Source organism: Pongo abelii, chromosome 11 (genome assembly GCF_028885655.2).
Source record: "Pongo abelii isolate AG06213 chromosome 11, NHGRI_mPonAbe1-v2.0_pri, whole genome shotgun sequence".
Lineage (NCBI taxonomy): Eukaryota > Metazoa > Chordata > Mammalia > Primates > Hominidae > Pongo > Pongo abelii.
In genome coordinates, this window is record NC_071996.2 from 51,320,607 (window position 1) to 51,342,601 (window position 21,995).

The 21,995-nt window shown below is 40.4% G+C and overlaps 1 protein-coding gene across 1 annotated transcript in view; it reads left to right on the plus strand.

Moving 5' to 3' along the window:
• The window catches only part of KIF5C (kinesin family member 5C), a 151,485-nt gene that overhangs the window by 63,691 nt on the left and 65,799 nt on the right, over positions 1–21,995 (plus strand). Inside the window, exons 5-10 of the mRNA XM_024243602.3 lie at positions 2,671–2,719; positions 2,997–3,052; positions 3,735–3,822; positions 7,963–8,087; positions 10,898–11,002; positions 11,373–11,521. Of these exons, the coding sequence (XP_024099370.1) occupies positions 2,671–2,719; positions 2,997–3,052; positions 3,735–3,822; positions 7,963–8,087; positions 10,898–11,002; positions 11,373–11,521 (572 nt within the window). The remainder of the gene's footprint in view (positions 1–2,670; positions 2,720–2,996; positions 3,053–3,734; positions 3,823–7,962; positions 8,088–10,897; positions 11,003–11,372; positions 11,522–21,995) is intronic.

Genomic DNA, 21,995 nt, shown 5'->3' on the forward strand with positions numbered 1-21,995 from the left:
GCCAGGCATGTGGTGTGTGCCTATAATCCCAGCTACTCAGGAGGCTGAGGCACGAGAATCACTTGAACCCGGGAGGCTGAGGTTGCAGTGAGCTGAGATCGCTCCACCGCACTCTAGCCTGGGTGACAGAGAGAGATTCTGTCTTAAAAAAAAAAAAAAAAAAGTTGCAGAGTTAGAAGGCCCAACTTAAACACCAAGTTATTGATAAAGCTAAGAATAGACCCTAGGTCTGACCAACCGCACATGCGATACCTTTTCAATTATATTAAACTTCTCCCCTTACTACTGTATACCTTTCGTAAATGACATAAAAAGAAGGCACCAACTGTTTGCCCAACTATAAATTACATCTAGCAAATCACTTTTCCTTAGGATTCCTTTTGTTGGCTAAAGCCTGCTTCTCCTTGTTGCCAAGGTTCTTTATGTCTAAGGATACAGAAGCTTGTTGCTTTGATGGGATCAAGATTTAGAAGCTTAGTGCTTCTTTAGGGCTGTTTGCATTTAAATAGCTTAAAGTACTGCAGGGTTCTTACGTGATAATCCTGGAATAAGATGTTAAACCAATTACTGCCCTCAAAATAGGGTCTTGTGTTAGAATCTTATTAAGATAAAAACAGCCCTAGCATGAAGTTAGGGGAGGAGAGGAACAACACTCTTAAGTCTCTAGGGCTGAATTTTACACTCCAGATTTCTGTGTTGCATTTGTACTTATGCTTACTTGTTTTATAAATAATAATTATAAGTGGGCAATTTAGTTGCCGACTACTTTGTATTTTGAACCGGATAGTGAGAGGCTAAATCAAGAAAAAGGGGACTGATTAAGGCAATATCAAAAATCTGCTCCTTAAATGAGTCCCACAGAGGTTTTAAACTTTATTTCTGAACATCCTATTTCTTAATGCCAAACAATGCCTATTTATTTTTCTTCCGCCTGGTCTCACAAAGTATTTTAAATGACAAAACAACAAAATCACCACCCTCACACACACACCAAAAGCAGAAATTAATAGAATCAGAATCCTGTTTCTACTTACATTAAATGTGAATGTGATTCTAATTGCCAGATTTGCCAGTATCTAGTTTGTGACTTTTTTTTTAGATGTAATTAATTTTCTCTGTAATCTATGGAAATAAGGCCATATGTTTAAGATCTCAAAAATAATAGACAATCTTAATGAAAATCAGACAATTCTGAAATAAATAGAATGCGCTGAACCAGGGTGGAGTTGGCTGCAGGAAGGACTGGGTTAGAGATGTCCAGGATTGGAGGCCAAACAGACCTATAAGGATGTGGGGAGTGGGGCAGCATGAAAGATTAGAGAAAGCTGTAGGCATGAGTCTTTCAAATGTCACATAGGTGTGTCCATGAGAGATGGGCCTCAGGGACAGGGAAGTCTGACAGGTGTTCAAGTAGGCAGATGTTGCTAGGGATACAGGCAGCCAGGAGAGTTGCCCAGCAGTGGATTCCAGGGCTCAAGCTGGGACCCCACATCTCAGAGTAGCTGGGATGGTTCCAGTCAGGTAGTTCCAGACTGAGGCACATTAAAGATAATGGATCAGGGCTGAGTCAGAGCTGGGACCAGTGCTGGGTTAGAGTCTTTGCTTCCCCTTGACTGGTCCAGAGCTGGGATGTAGGGATGAGGTTTTACCTGAGTAGTCACATCCCAGCTTTACAACTTTACAACTGTTTTCCTTTCTGCCCACTCCCTTGTTTAGATTTTAAAAGCACTTATGAACATAGGGCAGATAAGTTTATTGGGTAGGCAGAAAGCAGATGTAAACAGAGTACAGAATCCTAGAGGGGGATTTTTGACATCTTAAAGCCCTATGGCTTCATGTGACAGATGGGACAATTGAGGCCTAGGGTCTCGGTTATGTGTGAATTGAGTCCCTAAGACCACATATTTAGTTAAAGCAGGTCTCAGACATCAGCCAGCATAAGAATCGCCTGGGGAACTGAGAACCAGATTCCTAGTTCCTTTTCTCTGGGATTCGGATTCAGCAGGACTGTAGTGGGGTTCAGGGTTCTGCAGTTCAAACAGATTCTTAGGTGATGCTGATGAAGGTGGTGCTGCGGCTGAGCCTTGAGACTAATGGGAAGGCCTCCTTTTCTTCTCACAGTGTAGCCATCTTTTATCAAGTCCCATTTTGTTCAGATCTTTCCTGGATGCACCAGAGCTGGCCACCATTACCAGCTCTCGCCCAGTTACCTTTCTGAGCTCTTGTAGTTCTAAACACACTGCCCTTGCCCTCTCCCGGCTTCTTGCATGTGAACATTTGGGCTAAGTCCCTCATCCTTCATGATACTGTCGGTATCATGCAATAAGATGAGGCCTACTGATTGTTTTCTAAGCTTGCTTGGTGCTCATCTAACGTAAAGCCTAGAGTCCTCCTATAAGTGTCTAGCACATGATGTTAAGAACACTTGAATGACAACCAAAGGGAGCTGTGATGTTTGTGGGTGGAGAGTGGTCCACACTTAGGGAAGCGTAGAGCAAGCGGGAAGCAGGGGAATCCCAGTAGAGCTGGCCAGATTATAAGTCTTCACTTTGAACCCCTCTTCTTACTCTTCTTAGCCATGCATGACGAAAGCTTTCATAAGTACTAATAATGGTATTTTTTAAATACACTGTGGCATGTCTATTCCAAACTCAATTTGTTTTTAACTAGGTTTCCTATTTTGAGATCTACTTGGACAAAATAAGGGACTTACTTGATGGTAAGTAACCTCAGTGCTTGTCCTTTATTTGTTCTGTAACAAAAGTCCGGGGAGGTTGAAATGGTTTATCACACTTCTGCTTAAGGAATTAATGAAAATTTATAGAGATACTCTATTGCCTTCAGGGTATATGTTTATTCTCAGCCAAGGCTTAAACTTGCATATTGCAAAGAGATTAGATTTGCCTGTCCTTTGTAGCAAACTTCCATTTTTCCTCCAATATAGAGTCTTTAACTTTTATTTTCTTCTTTGCATGCTGTCATTCTCATCTTTTTAGTATCCAAGACCAACTTGGCTGTTCATGAAGATAAAAACAGAGTCCCGTATGTAAAGGTATGAGGAAGATTTGATTGGTGATGCAATTAATTTCTCTCCAGTCTCTGTCATAATAATTATTACATAAGATGTGCAGAATATTATCTGTAAAGAGCATATAGGCATTTATTCAGGCTCCTTAAATTTAATATTCATCTGGTTTTAAAAATTGACATTTACTTTCTTCAATTGTATCTTTCCTTTATGACATTATTATTTAATATTATTCACATTTAAAGAGATTTTGATATTGAGTGCAATTGTTTTTACTTTGCAGTAACGCCTATTATAGCATTATCTGTGGAACATCAAAGTATCTAATATTGGTGGCCATAATCATAAATAAATAAAGATAGAAGGCAAAGCAAAACTTCATCCATTTCTTCTTCTCTCATTGATTTTCTTCTTTGATTTTCTGTCTTCTTAAAGTGTTGCTGTTCAGTATGAATATGTACTCAAAAACCTAGGAAAATTTGACAATTCTTTTTTTGGTTTACTTCTATATTTCCTAGGGCTTTCTCAGACTTCTCTTTAATGTAGAATTCAAGCCCTGGGCAAGGAGGAAAAGTTGTTGGATCGATATTTCAGCCTTTCTATTTATCTGCACCTCTAGAAGATAAACAGGAACATGTTTCAGCCTTTCAAAATATTGTTGCTTTTCAACTCTTTTAATGGTGAACCTGAACTGATTCTCTTCCAGGGGTGCACTGAGCGGTTTGTGTCGAGCCCCGAGGAAGTCATGGATGTAATAGATGAAGGCAAAGCAAACCGACACGTGGCTGTGACAAGTAAGCATGGTGGGGGTGTTTCCTCCCCTGCAGCTTGGGAGACAGATGTCTGCCCACCAACCGAGTTGGGTGGGGAATGAGGTACAAATGAAAGAATGCATGGGAAGGTGATTAGAGAGCAGTGCTCGGACACAGACGCCAGGGTATGTGTGCTATGAGTATGTCTAGGCAGTCATGGGAAAGGGTGCCTTCTGCTGTCCACAGGACTGTGAGGTCTTGAAGATATTGGGTGAGACTTACTGGACCCTGATAACAGCCTAAGCCTGAACATTAGGAAAAATAAACAACCAGCCAACCAAAGGGAGGGAAAGAGTAAGCTCCTCAGTTTATTTATTTTGATCGTGTTATTGTTCAGGTTAAAAAAAAAGTTCCAAACCAACAAATTCTATAATACGTTGTGGTCACACACATGGAAATAAACCATGTTAGATTTCTGCCTTCTGTAAAAAAGAAAAAGGAAAGAAGGAAGTCAGAAAGCAGAGCCAGGAGCTTTAGGGAAAGCCTTCCGATGTGTTACTAGCAGACACATTCAGATCGGCTCATTGGCTCTGCACTTCCTTCCTCAGTATGTTCATTGCATCTCAGGGAAGCAGTGCATATGGGATTTGGGCAGCAGAGGGTCCGTGAAAAAAGAGAGTTGTCTATCTTATTAAGAGGGATGTGGACAAATGACAGTGAGTTCATATGAACAGAAGCTGAGAGAACTAAGGGTTTATAGCTTGCGTGAGGGAAAAAAATCTGGAGGAGGGTGTGTGGACAATGTAATATATCTTACCATGTTGAAGGTGCTGACACTAAGAAAGAGGGTCAGCTTGTTCTGTTCCATCTCAATGCTTAGAATACCCATGATTGTTGGAGCTCTAGGGAGGCAGATTTCGACCCCTGTGAGGAGAACTCTCCAACCCTTATAGCTGCCCCAAGTGCTGCCTGCTACCTAGAGAGGTAGTGAGTTCACAGTTATGTTGTAAAAGAGATTCAGGCATTGGTTTGCTGACTGGTCTAGGCTCTTTAAGTCTCTTCTACCCAAGACTCTCTGATTCTGTGGTCCAGAAATGTAATTCTGAATATTTTCTCTATCTGAGCAATGTATCAGATGATATTCATGTATATAGCAACTTTCATAGGTGAGCCTATTCCTGGATACAGTGTTGGTCAAACTCCACTTCTTTTTCTCTTGCTTAAAACATACACACATATCTGAAAGAATGTAAGACAAATATTCTTATAGTAGTAGCAACTCTCATTTACGTTATTCACTCTGTTTCTGAAGCTGTTTTTAATCACAAATTATTTATGGCATACCTGATAATCCATTTTGGTGCCTTGGTTTGGAACGGCTAGTCTAAAAACAAAATTGCTATTATTCTTATCATTCTGGTAAGGTTTTTCTTTTATTATTCCAATAAAATATACTTAACATGAAATTTGCCATCTTAACCATTTTAAAGTATGCATTTATGTGACATTAAGTACCTTCACATTGTGTGCAACGTCACCACCTTCCATCTCTAGAACTTTATCTTCTCCAACCAAAACTCTGTACCCATTAAACACCAATTCTTTATTCTCCTCTTGCTCAACCTACTTTATCTCTGTGAATTTGACTGCTCTAGGTACTTCATGTAAGTAGAATCATAAAGTGTTTGTCCTTTTGTGACTTATTTCACTTAGCATAATGTCTTCAAGTTTCATCCATGTGGTAGCAAGTGTCCTTCCTTTTTAAGGCTGAATAATATTCCATTGTATGTATATACAACATTTAAAAAATTCATTTAACCATTAATGGACGCTTGGGTGGCTTCCACATTTTGGCAGTTGTGAATAATGCTGTTATGAACATAGGTGTGCAAACATCTATTTGAGTCCTTGATTTCAATTCTTTTGAGTATATATGCAGAAGTGGAATTTTCAGATCTCATGGTAATTCTACTTTCAATTTCTTGAGGAACCGCTACTATTTGCTATTATTACTATTTTCTATAGCAGCTGTACCATTTTCTATTCCTAACAGTGGTACACCAGAGTTTCCATTTCTCTATACACTTGCCAACTTGTTATTGTTATTATTTTTTATAATAGCCATCCAAATGGTGTGAAGTGCTGTTTCCTTGTGGTTTTGATTTGCATTTCCCTAATGATTAGTGATGTTGAGCATCTTTTCATGTGCTTATAGGCCATTTGTATATCTTCTTTGAGGAATGTCTATTCAAGGTCTGTATTTATTTTTTAATCAGGTTAATTTGTTGTTGTTGACCTGGAGTTCTCTATGTATTCTGGACATCAATCCCTTATTAGATATGTGATTTATAAAATTTTCTTCTATTCCATGGATTGCTTTTTTTACACTATTGATAGTGTCTTTTGATATAAAAGTTTTTAATTTTGATGAAGTATCTAGTTTTATTTTGTTGCTTGTGCTTTGGGTGTCATATCCAAGAAATTATTGCCAAGTCCAATGTCATGAAGCTTTTCTCCTGTGTTTTCTTCTAAGAGTTTTATAGTTTTAGTTTTTATATGTAGGTATTTGATCCTTTTGGAGTAAATTTTTGCATGTACTCTAAGGTAAGGGCCCAACATTAATATATTTTTTGCATGTAGCTATCCAGTTTTTCCAACACTATTTGTTGAAAAGACTGTTCTTTCCACATTAAATGGTCTTGACACTCTTGTTGAAAATTATTTGACCATATATGTAAGGATTTATTTCTGGGCCCTTTATTCTCTTCTGTTGATTTATATGTCTGTCTTTATGTCAATACCACACTGTTTTGATTACTGTAGCTTTGTAGTAACTTTTATTTTTTATTTTTCCATAGGCTATTGGGGTACAGGTGGTATTTGGTTACATGAGTAAGTTCTTTAGTGCTAATTTGTGAGGTTTTGGTGCACCTATCACCCGAGCTGTATGCACTGCACCCTATTTGTAGTCTTTTATCCCTCACCCTACTCCCACCCTTCCCCTCAAGTCCCCAAAGTCCATTATATTGTTGAAGTGTGAGACCTTCAACTCTGTTCTTAGTTTTCAAGACTGTTTAGGCTATTTGGTGTCCCTTGAGATTTCATATAAATTTTAGGATGGATTTTTCTACTTCTATAAAATATGTCATTGAAATTTTGATAGAGATTGCCCTGAATCTGTAGGTTGCTTTGGTTAATACTGACAGCTTAATGATACTAAGTCTTCCAATCAATCCATTTATTTGTGTCTTCTTTCATATCTTTCAGTCACATTTTGTAGTTTCCAGTGTACAAGTCTTTCTGTTCTTTGGTTAAGTTTATTCCTAAGTAGTTTATTCTTTTTTTGCTATTATAAATAAGGTTGTTTTCTTAATTTTTTGGGTTCTTCATTGTTAGTATATAGAAATGCAACTGATTTTTTACATGTTGATTTTGTATCCTACAACTTTGCTGAATTAATTATTAGTTCTAACAGTTTTTTAAAAATGAATCTTTAGGGCTTTTTACATATAATCTAGTAAGATGGTTTTAAGAAATGTTTGCTGGTGAAGGCTGAATGGGATGGTTGCTGGGGTCTCTGTCTGCTTGGCAGACAAAGACGAGGATTTGCAAGGATTTTTATTTCCAGTACCCCATCCTAATGAAGCATATTTAATTTTTGAAACCATCTTTGCAGTTAGCGTAGGTTGTAGAAGTGTATGTCTTAATCCTTCCTTAGGAAAGTCTTAATGCTTGCTTAAGAAAGCTTATGATATTACTGATAAGGCAAGGCTTATGCACATGACTAAGATAGAATACATCATGTATTAATCATGATAAAGTCTGAGGAATTTAAAGTGAGGCAGGGGAGGAGGTAGTGAATTTTTCAAGGGGAAAGTCATGCTGGGGTAGGAATTTAGAGGATGGGGCTTCAGGTAGAGCTAGAAAATCTGATATCTTAAACTGTTTACTAAGATTTTTAGATTAATTTCTTTGCTCCTTGAAGACATTTAAAATCTTGTATTTCTAGAATGAGCATTGTTTTTCAGAAGAAACAGGGGTCTCAGATAATTTTTAGAATTGGCTGGACTTACTTCAATGAAATGGAGCTATTAGGCATGACTTGTTATGCTTTTTAAATGAGAGGTTTGCTACCTAAACCTACATGTTCTTTGTGGAGCAGTAAACTATTTTCCTTTTCAGACATGAATGAACACAGCTCTAGAAGTCACAGTATCTTCCTGATAAATATTAAACAAGAGAATGTAGAGACTGAAAAAAAACTCAGTGGGAAACTTTATTTGGTTGATTTGGCTGGGAGCGAAAAGGTAATTGGTTCTTTATTTGTATTATCTATAATTTTCCCCTTTTATTTGCTTCAGTGTGCAATGGTATAATTTTTATGCTTTTCTATTTTCCTGCTTTAAAGAGCTTTTAAAGTTTCTGAGGCTCTGCCAAGGTGTTATTACATTTAACCCTTTGTCCCTGCTTTCTTTTCTGGTCCTGAGGTCTCCTATTGGTGTCACAGGCAGGTGCTTTGCATGCCAACTCTGATTTATCCCTGATGGGCCCTTATGATGATGTGAGGCAACAGTTGGTTTCACTTAGCCTGTGGCAGAGACAGCTGCACACATGTGGGAGGGATATGAACTTCTGAGAAAAGAGAAAATCCCGTGTTGTACCCGACTGTAATAGGCCAGGAACGAGCTTTGCCATTGGAATGTGGCAGTCCTGCCTCTGCAGGTTTGTTTTGCTGATAGAAGGTCTGGAACCTGGGGCGCTCCCTGCATTCCCTGGTTCTCCCAGCAGTAGGCATGGCTGACGGTGTCCCATGTGGGAGGCCTTGGCTGTCTCATGAAGTGGGGCCTGTAATCAGCCTTAGCGGCAAGCCTTTACTGTTCTCTGGTTTTGTCCGGACTCTCTTCTGTCGTCTACACCCTGACCCATGCCCTCCCAGGCCCTGGCCGGGGCTGTACTCCAGAGCAATAGGCTTCTCAGAATCTCCAGTCACCAGTGGAGGCTTCTGCTGCCACACCCTGTCTGGAGGCACTGACCTCCCTCGAGCAACATCATAGAGCAAGGCCATGTGCACAGTGCCCTCTGGCCTCCATCATCACTGACATCATGCTGATCGTCCCCATGAAGGCCAGCCTTGAAGCTTAGTCAGTCTCCCTAACTGTATGATTGATCCCCACTTATTGCACTACATCACTGAGTTCCCGTATGCCAAGTTATGGCCACTTACATCCACGTAAGTAATGGTTACTTGGATTGTCCTCTAGTATACATTTGTAAAACCATGAGCAGAAAGTCATCTGGGTATTTCTAGTTGGGAATCTAAAGTTTTACTAGTATGGGGCCGGGCACGGTGGCTCACGCCTGTAATCCCAGCACTTTGGGAGGCCGAGGCAGGTGGATCACGAGGTCAGGAGATCAAGACCATCCTGGCTAACATGGTGAAACCCTGTCTCAACTAAAAATTAAAAAAAAAAAAAAATTAGCCAGGTGTGGTGGCGGGCACCTGTAGTCCCAGCTACTCGGGAGGCTGAGGCAGGAGAATGGCATGAACCCGGGAGGCAGAGCTTGCAGTGAGCCGAGATCATGCCACTGCACTCCAGCCTGGGCGACAGAGGGAGACTCTGTCTCAAAAAAAAAATTTACTAGTATAGGCTTGTAACTTTAGTTAAACAGACATGCAACAGAATGGAAATAATGGAGCACTGTTGTTTATTTAGAGCCTAAATACACCTGAAAACTGCTTAATACTGGCAGACTGAAGTGGAGGCCTGCCTCTGCGCAGTGTCAGTGGTTATTGCTAATGATATTTATGAGGTGTTTAAAATCATGTCCTTCACATAGTTTCTTTTGCTCACACACACCTGTTTTCCTTTGCCCTAGATGTGTCCATATGACTGTGTCAGTGTGATCTTGTAGAAGAGAACTCTGGGCTTTAGTTCCCGTCTCCCATGAATGGCGTTCTTCCGAATGGCGTTCTTCCCTTAGGCTGGCAGTTTGACATTTCTGGGGCTCAGTTTCCTGTCTGTCAAAGGAGGGTGATAGATGGTACCTGCCTTGTATATTTCGTGGAGTTAAGATGCTCAAATAAGAAAGCATCTTAAAATAACTGTGCTTAAAATAACATAGACTGCTACTATTTGTGACCCATCAGCTACATGATTTCTCTATGTGTAAGCAGGGGTGCCACACAAACAATTCCAAGGGAGTTGAGAATCTATTCTATTTGGAAAGAAACCTCCCCCTGGACATGAATTCATTTCTGTCATCAGGAGTTTCTCCTTTATATGTGATTCGAATTTGCGTAGTTGAACATTGCTTCCCCACTTCCTTTCTTGAGAGAGCAGCTGCTCCCCCTGCATCATTTGTCCAGTCAGCAGAGACATGAATCATGTTGAGTTCCCTTTTTTCCTAGCATCTGTAAACTGCCCTCTACCTAGAACAAATGCTGTTAAGACGAAATTACCAGCAATAACACAGCAAAGGAGAAACTATGCATGGTCCCTCTGGCTGCAGAGGAAAAAAGACAAATTTACAATGCAGTATACATTTGACTTTTCATTTCTCTCCCAAGTTTTTTGCTTTTTGGACATTTTTCATTTTTTCCTTGCTATGAGAACAAGTAGGGAAGGAATGGACTCTGGATAACCAACCCTACCACCTCTAGTCATCTGCCTGAACTTGGAGCTCGTAACTTACATTTTTCCAATATGCCCATTCATTGTGGCTCAGGACAATATTTTCTCTTCATGCTTCCCTCTGGGCTCCCTTCGGCATGGGGACTGCGGCTCAGTCTCCCAGGGCCCGAGCTACCCATGGTGACAGCACTTCTGCAGCCTGGTTTCCCTGGATGGATGGCCCCTGGGGAAGCATCTGCAGCTCCACCACTTGAGGTATTTCAGCTATTCCACTAAAACCCAATTGAGAGGAAAATTATGGCAGGAGAGACCAAATCCCCAGCCTCATACATGAAGGATGGTTTTTATCACTGTGGGTCTTCTCTACTTTTATTTTTCCTTGCTTTCCAGGAGGCTGTCCCCCTTTGCCCTGGTGTGAATTTGAAATTTCTACTTTGTGCTTCTGCTGTCCTGTGCTGCTCACTGCTTTCTTTTCTCTCTGGTAGGTCAGCAAAACTGGTGCCGAGGGAGCTGTTCTCGACGAAGCTAAAAATATCAATAAGTCTTTGTCTGCTCTTGGAAATGTGATCTCTGCTTTGGCAGAAGGGACAGTAAGTGATCCTGCCCCCGTCTATTAAATAATATTATGAGAAACCACCTTTTGGGTCCTCATAGTCCCTTTGCCACACACCCCAAAGGCTGGTTTGTTTTTCTGTTTGGAAAAGGACAGAGGGAATCCTGGCTGTGGATGCCTGCTTGCTGGGAGTTCCCATCTACTAAAAAGTATGAATGGTGATGCTAATTTCCTATGACGTAGGTCAAAGAATAGGCATTCTAAACTTTGGCAAGATCCAAAGACCCAGCCACAAATTCTTGTTTTACTCGGTTTCTAAGCTCAGTGTCTTCATCCCTGACTTGCTTGCCTCTGTGTTTTTCTAAGGATGGGCTGTCAAAACCAATACTTTTTATTTTCCTAAATAGAAAACACATGTGCCATACCGGGACAGCAAGATGACTCGGATTCTTCAGGACTCTTTGGGTGGGAACTGCAGAACCACTATCGTCATTTGCTGTTCTCCTTCTGTCTTCAATGAGGCTGAGACCAAGTCCACACTGATGTTCGGACAGAGGTACGTGTGATCTCTCAGGACCCATCCTCTGTGCTAGGTCTTGGGTCTTAAGAGTGAGTGGCAAGGCTGGGCGCAATGGCTCACACCTGTAATCCCAGCACTTTGGGAGGCCAAGGCGGTTGGATTGCCTGAGGTCAGGAGTTTGAGACCAGCCTGGCCCACATGGTGAAACCCTGTCTCTACTAAAAATACAAAAATTAGCTGGGCGTTGTGGCATGCGCCTGTGGTCCCAGCTACTTGGGAGGCTGAGTCAGGAGAATTGCTTGAACTTGGGAGGTGGAGGTTGCAGTGAGCCAAGATCATACCACTGCACTCCAGCCTGGGCGACAGAGTGAGACTGTCTCAAAAAAAAAAAAAAAAAAAGAATAGTGAGTGGCAAGGGGCTATTGTCAGAGAATCACAAAGTAAGGGACAAACAGCCTTTTCCTAAATTACATCTAGCAGGTGATATGTAAACTTGAGGCATCGCTTACTGAAGCCAAAGCAATAATTATATTTAAAAATAATGGGCAAGAACATGCCAGTCAAAGGTATGGTGTTTAAAACAAAACAAAACAACCAAACTCATTTCAGATGTGAATTGGAAATGCATTGGGGTGTTACTTTTGTTCTTCATGGCACTGGAGTCTACCTTTTAGGTTCATATTATTTCAAGTACGTAAATCTCAAGATTGATAACTGCCTTTAGCTCTGGTATTTGAGATCCATTGCACAGTTGCTGATAAAACACCCAGAAAATTAGGTGAATGCAGAAGAGAGGTATAAAAAGAAAAGAAGGGGAAGGAATCTTTACCAGCACTGGAGGTAGGAGGTCTGGACTGTATGCTGAGAAGAGACGCAGCTGACGCTTCCTACCTTTAAAAATTCCCACATGAGACTTCCTAGATCCCTGGGAGGTGTCCGTAGGTGGGCAGCAGGTACGACTCCATAATCGTAAAGCAATGTGTGGTTTGGTTCATATCTTCCTTTTTTTCTTGTCACTTTCTTTTTTACCTACCCCCTCCCACTGTCCAAGGCCTGACCTCCTTCAGGCATGTTTCCTCAGTTCCAGTGTTTAAGTTCTATCCTTTAGCCCTCATGCCTCAGTGATCATTCCCAGAGTGCTTGGGGTTCTACGGATTGGGTGATCTGAACATCTTCAGTGGTCAGCGAGCTCTGAGGTTGGATGAGGGCTCAGAGGGCTGAGGTTGATTGTGGATTCTGCTGCCTTCGGTTCGTTTAATTCTGAACAATCATGTGATCTTTAGACGAGTCACCAGTGCTCTGTGGGCTTTAACTAGCTCATTTGTACATGGATGCACAGAGCACTTCCCTGCCTTCTCCCTGGGAGTGTGTGTTGTGTGGTTATGCCTAAGAAATAGTTTAAGATGAGAGAAAGGACAGATGGGGGTGGGCATTCTGTCTGGGAAATTGTTATGGCTTGTTTAAACTGCATTAAGCCCCAGTCATTTCCTGAGCCCTCAACAGAACATAGAATTATGCAGCCGTGGCACCTGTGGGATGTCTAAATAAATAATAATTATATTGAAATGTTGTAGACCTAATATATCTTTTAAACTGGATTTGGGTCCTTTACTTCCTCCCAAATCGCTTTCTTGATTAGTTAAATGCTTAGGCCAAGGGGGTTGCAGTAGGATAACACCTACTTTCCTCAAGGGTCTCAGAAACCCACAAACCAGCATCTGCTTATGGAAAACAAGATCGCATCCTGCCCAGTGTCTTAAACTTGAGCTTTAACAATTTCCTCTGAAGACATGTTTGAGCAAACCAGCTCTAAATGCATTTATAAAGGAAACATCTCTTCAAAAAAAATCCTTACCAGCAAAGCAAAAATATTCTGGCTCTTCTCAGGCCAGAGTCACCGTGGGGCATTGGCTATCTTTGCAAGGCCCAGTCACCTTGGGGCATTGCTGTTATCAGGAGGTATTTGCAGCTGTCTACAGGAAGCATTTTGAATATCAGTTAGTGTCTAATATGTGTCAGGTGTGTCAAAATTATAGCACTTCTGACAGCAATTATCTCACCTTTGTACAGGGTATGAAATCAAGGCTTAGGTGCAAAGCCATTGGATACCATACCTGAGACCACACAGCCAGTAAGTGACTAAACATGTAGGATGTCCTAGGATGCAGTGTCTGAGCACAGCCCTTTGGGTCAGTAAGCCCAGTGTTGAAGCTAATTCTGCTATTGACTCATTCTCTTGTTTACCTCTCCCCTCTGAACCCCAGTCTTGTCTCCCACGGAGAGAGATATAATAATGCCTACTTTCAAGAATATTGGGAGGATTGTATGAGTTGCTTCAGTTTTTACCTAGCACAAGGGCTGGCATGAGTCCTGCCGTGACCGATAGCAGGCTTTTCCTTCGTCTTAAATAATCTCACAGTATTTCGGCTTGAACAGGTCATAGTAGTAGATGGGATTAGACTGAATGTAATGTACTGTAAGGGACAGCACTGTCATATAAGGGAGAGTATTAAATAAAGTAGAATTAGAATTACATTTTGAGAATGAACAAATAAAAAATGCTGCAGGTAATTTGGGCTTCCAGGAAATAAAAAGTAGTGTAAATTACGTTTTCAAATGGAATAGGTCGGTCTACATTCTTTTATCAGAGTCATCTAGATTCTGCTCTCTGTGACAGCAGGGACTGAGTTTGTCCCAGACATTAGTTTCTCATCAACCACTCTGCACAACTAGTTCACAGTAGGTGGTCAATAAATAAATGCTTATCAAATGAATGAACAGATGAATCTAAGGCTTATTGTGTAAGGTTACTTGGAAAGTTAGGGCAGTTGCTGAACATTGATGCCATTATGTCCAGAAGTTTGGTTGGGTTTGGATCTGATTTGCTTTCCAACCTGTTATTGGAAATGTGTGAGGTTTCATTCCTTTCCCTTTATCCCCAAGTTAGTTAATGGATTATTTAAGGATGCTGAGCTATTCTATGGGGCCAATACCTGCTGTATTGTTAAATATACTCATTGAACCCAATTATACAGCAGACACAAGACTGAACATCGGATTAGACATGGTATGTGATAGCTAATGAGATTAAGCACTTTGAACTCAGAAAAGACTGCCGGGCACATCCCAAATTCGTTGTAATGAGTGTTCATTATGTTCTTACTGCAGAGGTGGCCGAACCTTAGGGCAGCATGGAGTTCCTCAGTTATTCCTTTGTGGTTCTTTCAAGGACGTGAAGAGAGTACACGTTTGTTGTTCTACTTGACTCTACTGATGCTCTGAATAACACAATGTAGTATGTGTTTCAAAGCAGTTAAATCTGCAGATCCCTGAAGGCACTCTACCAGGAGTTGTGTTAGCATTCTTCAGGATTATAGGTTAGATACTGGAATTTAAAGGGAAAAATTTACCATGTCTATTTCTATTTTTGTTTTTTAAATTATACTTTTAAGTTCTGGGATACATGGGCAGAACATGCAGGTTTGTTACATAGGTATACATGTGCCATGGTGGTTTGCTGCACCCTTCAACCCGTCACCTACATTAGGTATTTCTCCTAATGCTATCCCTCCCCTAGCCCCCCACCCCCCGACAGGCCCCAGTGTGTGATGCATCCATGTGTTCTCATTGTTTAACTCCCACTTATGAGTGAGAACATGCGGTGTTTGGTTTTCTGTTCCTGTGTTAGTTTGCTGAGAATGATGGTTTCCAGCATTCTGGTTCTTCCATTCAGTCGGGGTTGTTTCCTTTAGTTTCCTGAATGCCCAGCATCGTGCCATTAAAGAAGTAAGCGCTGTCTCCTGTGTTCTCAAAGAGCTTTTAATCTAGCTGAGGAGGCAGAACTTGAACTACCAAGCAGTAGAAAGTCAAAAAGCCAGACTCAAATTAGAGCAGTTTTATTGATTTTTTTCTTCTGGCTTCCAGAATTCCATTTTGTAGTCTTTAATTACTCTTCTCAACTACTTTTACAGTGCTATTTGAAAAAGATATTTATGTTTTAGAAGTGTGAACTCTAATCACCCAATTGTGTTGGAAGCCTATTTAATGTACCTTGATTTGGGGTGGTAATGAAGGGAAAGAGGCCCTCTGAGGGGGCAGACCAGTGTGGTTAGGAAGACCTGAATCAGCACATCTTTGGCACTGGGAGTTTTGATTGATCCAGCATGAATAATTTGAAGGCTTTATTTGTATGTTGAATGTGGAAGGAGAATTGATATCTTAGGGAAAGTAATAATCTTTTTTCTTTTCCTGATATGCACTTAAAAAATTCATGTCATCATTTTAATTGTGTCATCTGCCAGTTTAGTGGTAGCTAGATTAGGCAGAGCCTGAATAGTGTGCATATGAAATTTATGTCATCAGAACATGAAAACACATTACCTACGAGAGTAGAATGAGCATTTTGGCCAAGGCAGACACTTGGCTACACTTTGACATGAAAGAAAAAAAGGCTTAAATTATTCCTGTTGGGGGGCCTATTGCTGAAACACCAATAGAGTTAATTTTTGCCCTTGGAGGGAAGAAATACTGTGAGTGACACACATTTAACTAGATGCCAAGTCCTTATCCACATCATTTCTGAATGTTTCTCAGGAGACTAGAACTTTTTAAAGACACAAAATTTTCATTTCTCCTTCCTGCCCTCCCTCTTTCCCTCACAAGCAGGGAAATGGCCTCCCCAGAAGCTGGGAAGGTGCTTTGGAGCAGTGGTCCTTTCAGAAGAAGGTTTGGGTGTTTTAGATGGGAACTAGGTCTCACAGCAGATTAGAAGGTTAGTTTCTGATTAGTTTTATGTGTCAGCTTGGCTAGGCCATAGTGCCCAGTTACTTAATCAAATACAAATCGAGGCATTGCTGTGAAGGTACTTTGTAGATATGCTTAGCACTTACAATCAGCTGACTTTAAGCAAAGCAGATTACTCTCAATAATAAGGGGAGCATCATCCACTCAGTTAAAGGCCTTAAGAGCTAAAATGGAGGTTTCATGGAGAAGACAAAAACTGTGCTTCAGGATGGTAACATCAACTCCAGCCTCAGTTTCCAGCTGTCAGCCTGCTTTATGACTTTCAAACTTGCCAGCCCTCATAGTCATGTGAGTCAATTTCTTAAGTAAATAAAAGAGTGAGGTATATCATATATATGTATGTATGTATATATAATAGGATTTCATATATACAATAGGATATATAATATGTTATCTATATTTATCTGTCATCTGTCTTTATCTTTCTCCTATTGGTTCTGTTTCTCTGGAGAGCTCTGATAGTGAAGAATGCTACACTCTCTATCCTCTCCTGCTCCCACAATGGGAGAATCTCCGTTTCTCTCTCTCACACACCATTCACAGTGCAGAATCACACATGACAGATTTATTCTGTGTGCTGAAGGTGTGAGGTTGTCTAGAGCTCCTTATTCAAATGCCAGCACTATCCTGAACACCTGGTGAGAAAAGGAGGATGCTGAAACAAAAGGTGTGAAGGTACCAAGAACAAATATCTTTGTGGTTATTCAGGGAAGCCAAAGTAATTAGAAGAAACGCCAATGGTAGGCACTCCTCATGTCATTTAGAACTGACTGTGGCCAGGAAATATGAGTATAGGAAACCACTGGGAAAGCAGGTGGGGATGAGACTCATCAGAATGCAGTGGTTCTAGGTCTTCTCCCCATTCAAGGAGGGCTTTGTTCAAGTGCCAACTTATGAGGGTGCCTTCAGTGTCATCACGTATGGGTGCTTAACCTCGGTGGTGGAGATGGGTAGCATCAGCAGTCTTGGAAGCTGGCCGTGTGCTTCTGAACATGTAAACTGCAAATTCAGTGATGGAAGGATTGAGTGGTGCTGGGAAGAAAATAACAGAATGCTCGACAATGGGGAGGTAGTTTCCTCTTTCCATTCTTTAGTAGAATATATCTAAGAGAATCTTTTCTGACTTAACTGTCTCTGTAGCAGTATCTAGATGGAAGATGTACTGTGGCCTCTGATCTTTGTCCACTGGGCTTGGTCTGCCTTTCCTAAGGGTGGTTAACATTCATTAGCTTTGAGGTCTTTAAGAAATTTGGTCCTAGTTCCCTCCCTGTGGGAGAAGAGATTTTATACCTGGGGCACACCTAGATCATATATCATTAAAGTAGTGCTTGACTTGATGAAGCAAGCCAAAACAAGGAAAAGATGCAAAACAGATACCCTGATAATGGCATCCTCACAATTTGACTCAGTTTTAAAAGCAGGTCTTGCTGTTAGGGTATAAATTTAGGACTGAATTAAAGTTCTTTCCCAGAGTAACCTTTGGTTAGGATTTTGCTCAGTGCCTGCTGTGGTTATAACTTGTGGAATAGACATTGGTATCTGTATACACATTGAGGGCTCTGATTGAAAACCTTGAGAGTTTTTAGAAATGAAGAACCCACTTTTGTATTTCTTTGTGAATGATCAGGCCACTTTGGATTAATCAAATAGTATCACAGTCAGTTTCACCTTTAAAGAGGATGAGTGAGCAGTCGGTAAGTGGCTAGAATAAGGCTTCTATGGGTCATTGACTTGTTTCTCTATATCAAAGAGATAATGTCCCAGAACTATAAGGCTGGTTGGTATCACAATTGCTGTATAGCTTCTGCTAGACAAAATCACAAAAACCTGCCTTAAGAGCACTTCTTAATTTCTGCTGTCTTCCTGATTTTGTGTCTCCCTGTAAGCTACCTGAAATTCTTTTGGAAACAAGGCTGAACAATAAATGCACACGTGTGGGCCTGTGCTCAAGTTCCGGATCATGTCCACTGGCAGCCTCATGCCCTAGATCCAAACCACAACAAGACAGCAGAACACTGTGTAACCTCATTGATGGCAACTAGCTAAATATTAACAAAGGAGGAAACTGATTTTTTTTTTCTTTTTTTCCTCTGAAATCAGTTAAAGCTAATTAAGGGAAAGTGAATTCTGAATGTCCAAATAGAAAGAAACTAGTGATCATTAGACTCCTTCATTCTCTAAATTAGCCAAAGGTAATGGTAAAAAAGAAAAAGAAATTGTAGATATTCTATATCCTTTTAGTCTTTTGGGAGAATGAGGGACTGAGACCCTCTTTATTTCACTTTGCAAGATTGTTTTTAACATCCTAGATAGGAGAATATTTGTTCTAGTAAAAAATAAATAAATAAACCTCAGGGCATAAAAATTCAGTATCTCTCTTAGTAACCCTAGTTTATTCTGCATCTGGAAATTCTTGTGTCTGACTTGATTTCTTTCTCCATCAGTTTATTTTTCTTAACTCAATTTTTATTGAATATAATACAGTGAAATGCATAAACTTAAGTGCATAACTAATTTTTTTAATAAATATATATACACATGTGACCACCACCCAGGATCTTGGAAGCCTCTCTCTTGGACCCTCTCAGTCAACACCGAACTCTCAAGGGTAATTGTCACCCTAACTTCCATCAGCATAGATTGGTATTGCCTGTCTTTGAACTATATGAAAATGAAATCACGCAGTACTGTTTTGTATCTGGCTTCTTTCATGCAGGGTTTTATCTGTGAACTTCATTTACATTGTTAGGTGTAGTAGTAGTTCATTTTTCACAGTTATATAGTATTCTATTGTATGAATATGGCTTATACGTATCCATTCTATTGTTGATGGATATTTGGATTATTTTCATTTTGGGGTGATTATAAATAAAGTTATTATGACATTGGTTGTCATGCCTTTGGGTGAATATATGTCCTCATTTCTGTTAGGTGGGAGCAGGTCATAAGGTGTGAAATATTCTACTTTAGTAGATACTACTAAAGATTTTTCTAAAACGACAGTAATAATTCACACTCTGTCCAGTAGCAGTTGACTGTTATAGTCATTGCTCATTCTCAGCAACAGTTGGCATTATCAGTTTTAAATTTTTTAGCCATTCTATTGGGTGTGTTAAGGTATCTCATTGTAGTTTTAATTTGCATTCCCTGAAGGCTAATGATGTTAAACACCTTTTCAGGAGGTGTTTTATTGGCACTTCTTTTATAAAGTGCTTGTTCCAAGTCTTTGCCCAGTTTTTTCTTATTGATTTAAAGGAGTTATTTTGGGTAAGTCCTTTGTCAGGTATATGTATTTTATATATCTTCTCCCACCTTGTAACTTGCCTTTTAACTGTCTTAATGGTGGCTTCTAATGAAGACAAGTTTTTAATTTTAATGAAGTCAAATTTATTTTTTCTTTTATGTTCTATTTAAGAAATCTTTGGCCAGGCACAGTGGCTAATGCCTGCAATCCCAGCACTTTGGGAGGCTGAGGTGGGTGGATCACCAGAGGTCAGGAGTTTGAGACCAGCCTGGCCAACATGGCGAAACCCCGTCTCTACTAAAAATACAAAAAAAAATAGCCAGGCGTGGTGCACGGTGAGCGCCTGTAGTCCCAGCTACTCGGGAGGCTGAGGCAGGAGAATAGCTTGAACCCGGGAGGCGGAGGTTGCAGTGAGCCGAGATTGTGCCACTGCATTCCAACCTGGGCAATAGAGTGAGACTCTGTCTCAAAAAAAAAAAAAAAACAAAAAACTTTGCCTACCCAAGGTCTTGAAGATACTGTCCTATATTTTCTGTAGAAGCTTTATTGTTTTACTTTTCACATTTATTTCTGGGATCTCTCTGAAACAGAATTTTTTACATGGTATTGGGGGTGGGGGATAAAGTTCCACTTCCCCTCAGTACCATGTATTGAAAGGACTGCCCTTTCCACTCTTCTCTATGGACACTTTCGTCATAAGTCAGATGACTGTCATCTGAGTGCCTGTTTCTGGACAATTTATTCTGTTTTTATTCCAACATTTCTGACAATTTGACCAGTTTTACTTTATAAGAAAGTGATGATATTCAGTCCTCTAACTTTGATCTTCAGAACTGTCCTTGCTATTCTTGTTTTTTTTTTATTTCTATTATAAATTTCAGAATCAGCTTGCCAATTTCTATACACATACACAAACCCCTTAGGGTTTTTTTGGGGGAAGGTGGGGATTACTTTAATTCTCTAGAACAATTTTAGGAGAATTAACATCTTTCTCTCTCAGTGTAAGCTGATTTTTTCATATTCTACCTTCAGTGGATGTGAAGGTCCCGCTTGCCCCATTTGGGCTGAATGAAGTCTCGGGCTCCAGTGTGAGACACGGATTCCCACTGTTATTTGAGTTCCAAATGGAAGTTGGGTTGTGCATCTTTAGCTACTCCTCTGGATCTTTTCTGTACACCTCTGTCCTGCTCTGTGACTTAGGAGGGTGACTGGTTTGGGCTCATGCAATGGGCTCCTTTTCCTCTGGCTTCCAGTTATGTTACACCCGTGGGGAAGGAACACAGGCAGGCGATCAGAAGACGAGAAGAGCATGAGGTCCAGGTATTTATTTCCTGGCTTCCTCCCTGCCAGATCATTTTGGGTTGGTTGTGTCCCTACCAATGGCTGTTACAATTCATACCTACCAGGCAATCTTTTCCTTCTAGCCTTCTCTCTCTGGCTCCCCTTCAGCTTAAGGGTAGTAATAGCTCCCCAATCCCTAATGTGGGTACCACATTAACCCTTGTTATTTCCCAGCACCTTTCCAAATCTTTGTTAAGCACTCTTCAAATCATGCAATTTGAGCAGGTTGTCTGTTTCCTTCCAGGACCCTGATTACTACAGAAGTGGGGATTTCCTAGGCAATTGTTAAAAGTACTTTGAGAATGAGGACCAGTTACACCAATGGTGATAACCTTGCTGAGTCTGCTCACAAAGTGTGCCTCTGGCTAAACCTGCCTGAGTATAGCATAGAGGCTTTAGCTTTCTCTTTCTGGTATCATGTGAAGTTATCAAGGGACTCTTTATGATTTAAAAAGTAAGATTAGTAGCCTTGAAGTGTGCCGTTAAGTGTCCATAAGCATTTTAGCCATGAGTTATTTTTCACTTTTTGCCTTACTAAGTTGATAATAGATGCTTGTGATGTTTGTGCTTGCGTCTGAGAAACATCCGCAGTACCACCTGAGGATGTCAGGAGGAGAGGTGAGAGTGTCAAACAGGACCAGACTTTAAAGTAGTAATAAAATTGCTATTATTTGAAAAATTAGACTTGAAGCACTTCTAGGGATCGCAGCCTCAAGCTACAGTGAACAAGAGAGAGTTATCCTAATTCTTAAATGGAGTCTTACATTGAAGTTGTTAAACTCCTCTTTTGACAGTTGGGTTATTTAGTTGTCTGCTTTAGCAATGAATTTTTGGAATGACATCTGTAGTGCTGGTGAGGACTGCTGAATTTCTTGCACTGAAATAGAAATCAGGATGTCATTTGCTGACAATGGTAATTAACCCGAATCACAAATCAGATTGTGCTGGCAAATATGACGGTGTAAGAACTGTTGGAAGTTCAAAATGAAAAAGTCAATAGCAAATAAAACAGGATATCACATATTTTTTAATGAAGCTTTACCTTCTTAAAAGTAAGCCTAAGTGGAGTTTCCTTTTTAATTGGACAAGGCCACTTAGGTGTTCGTTTCTGTGCATGCTGAG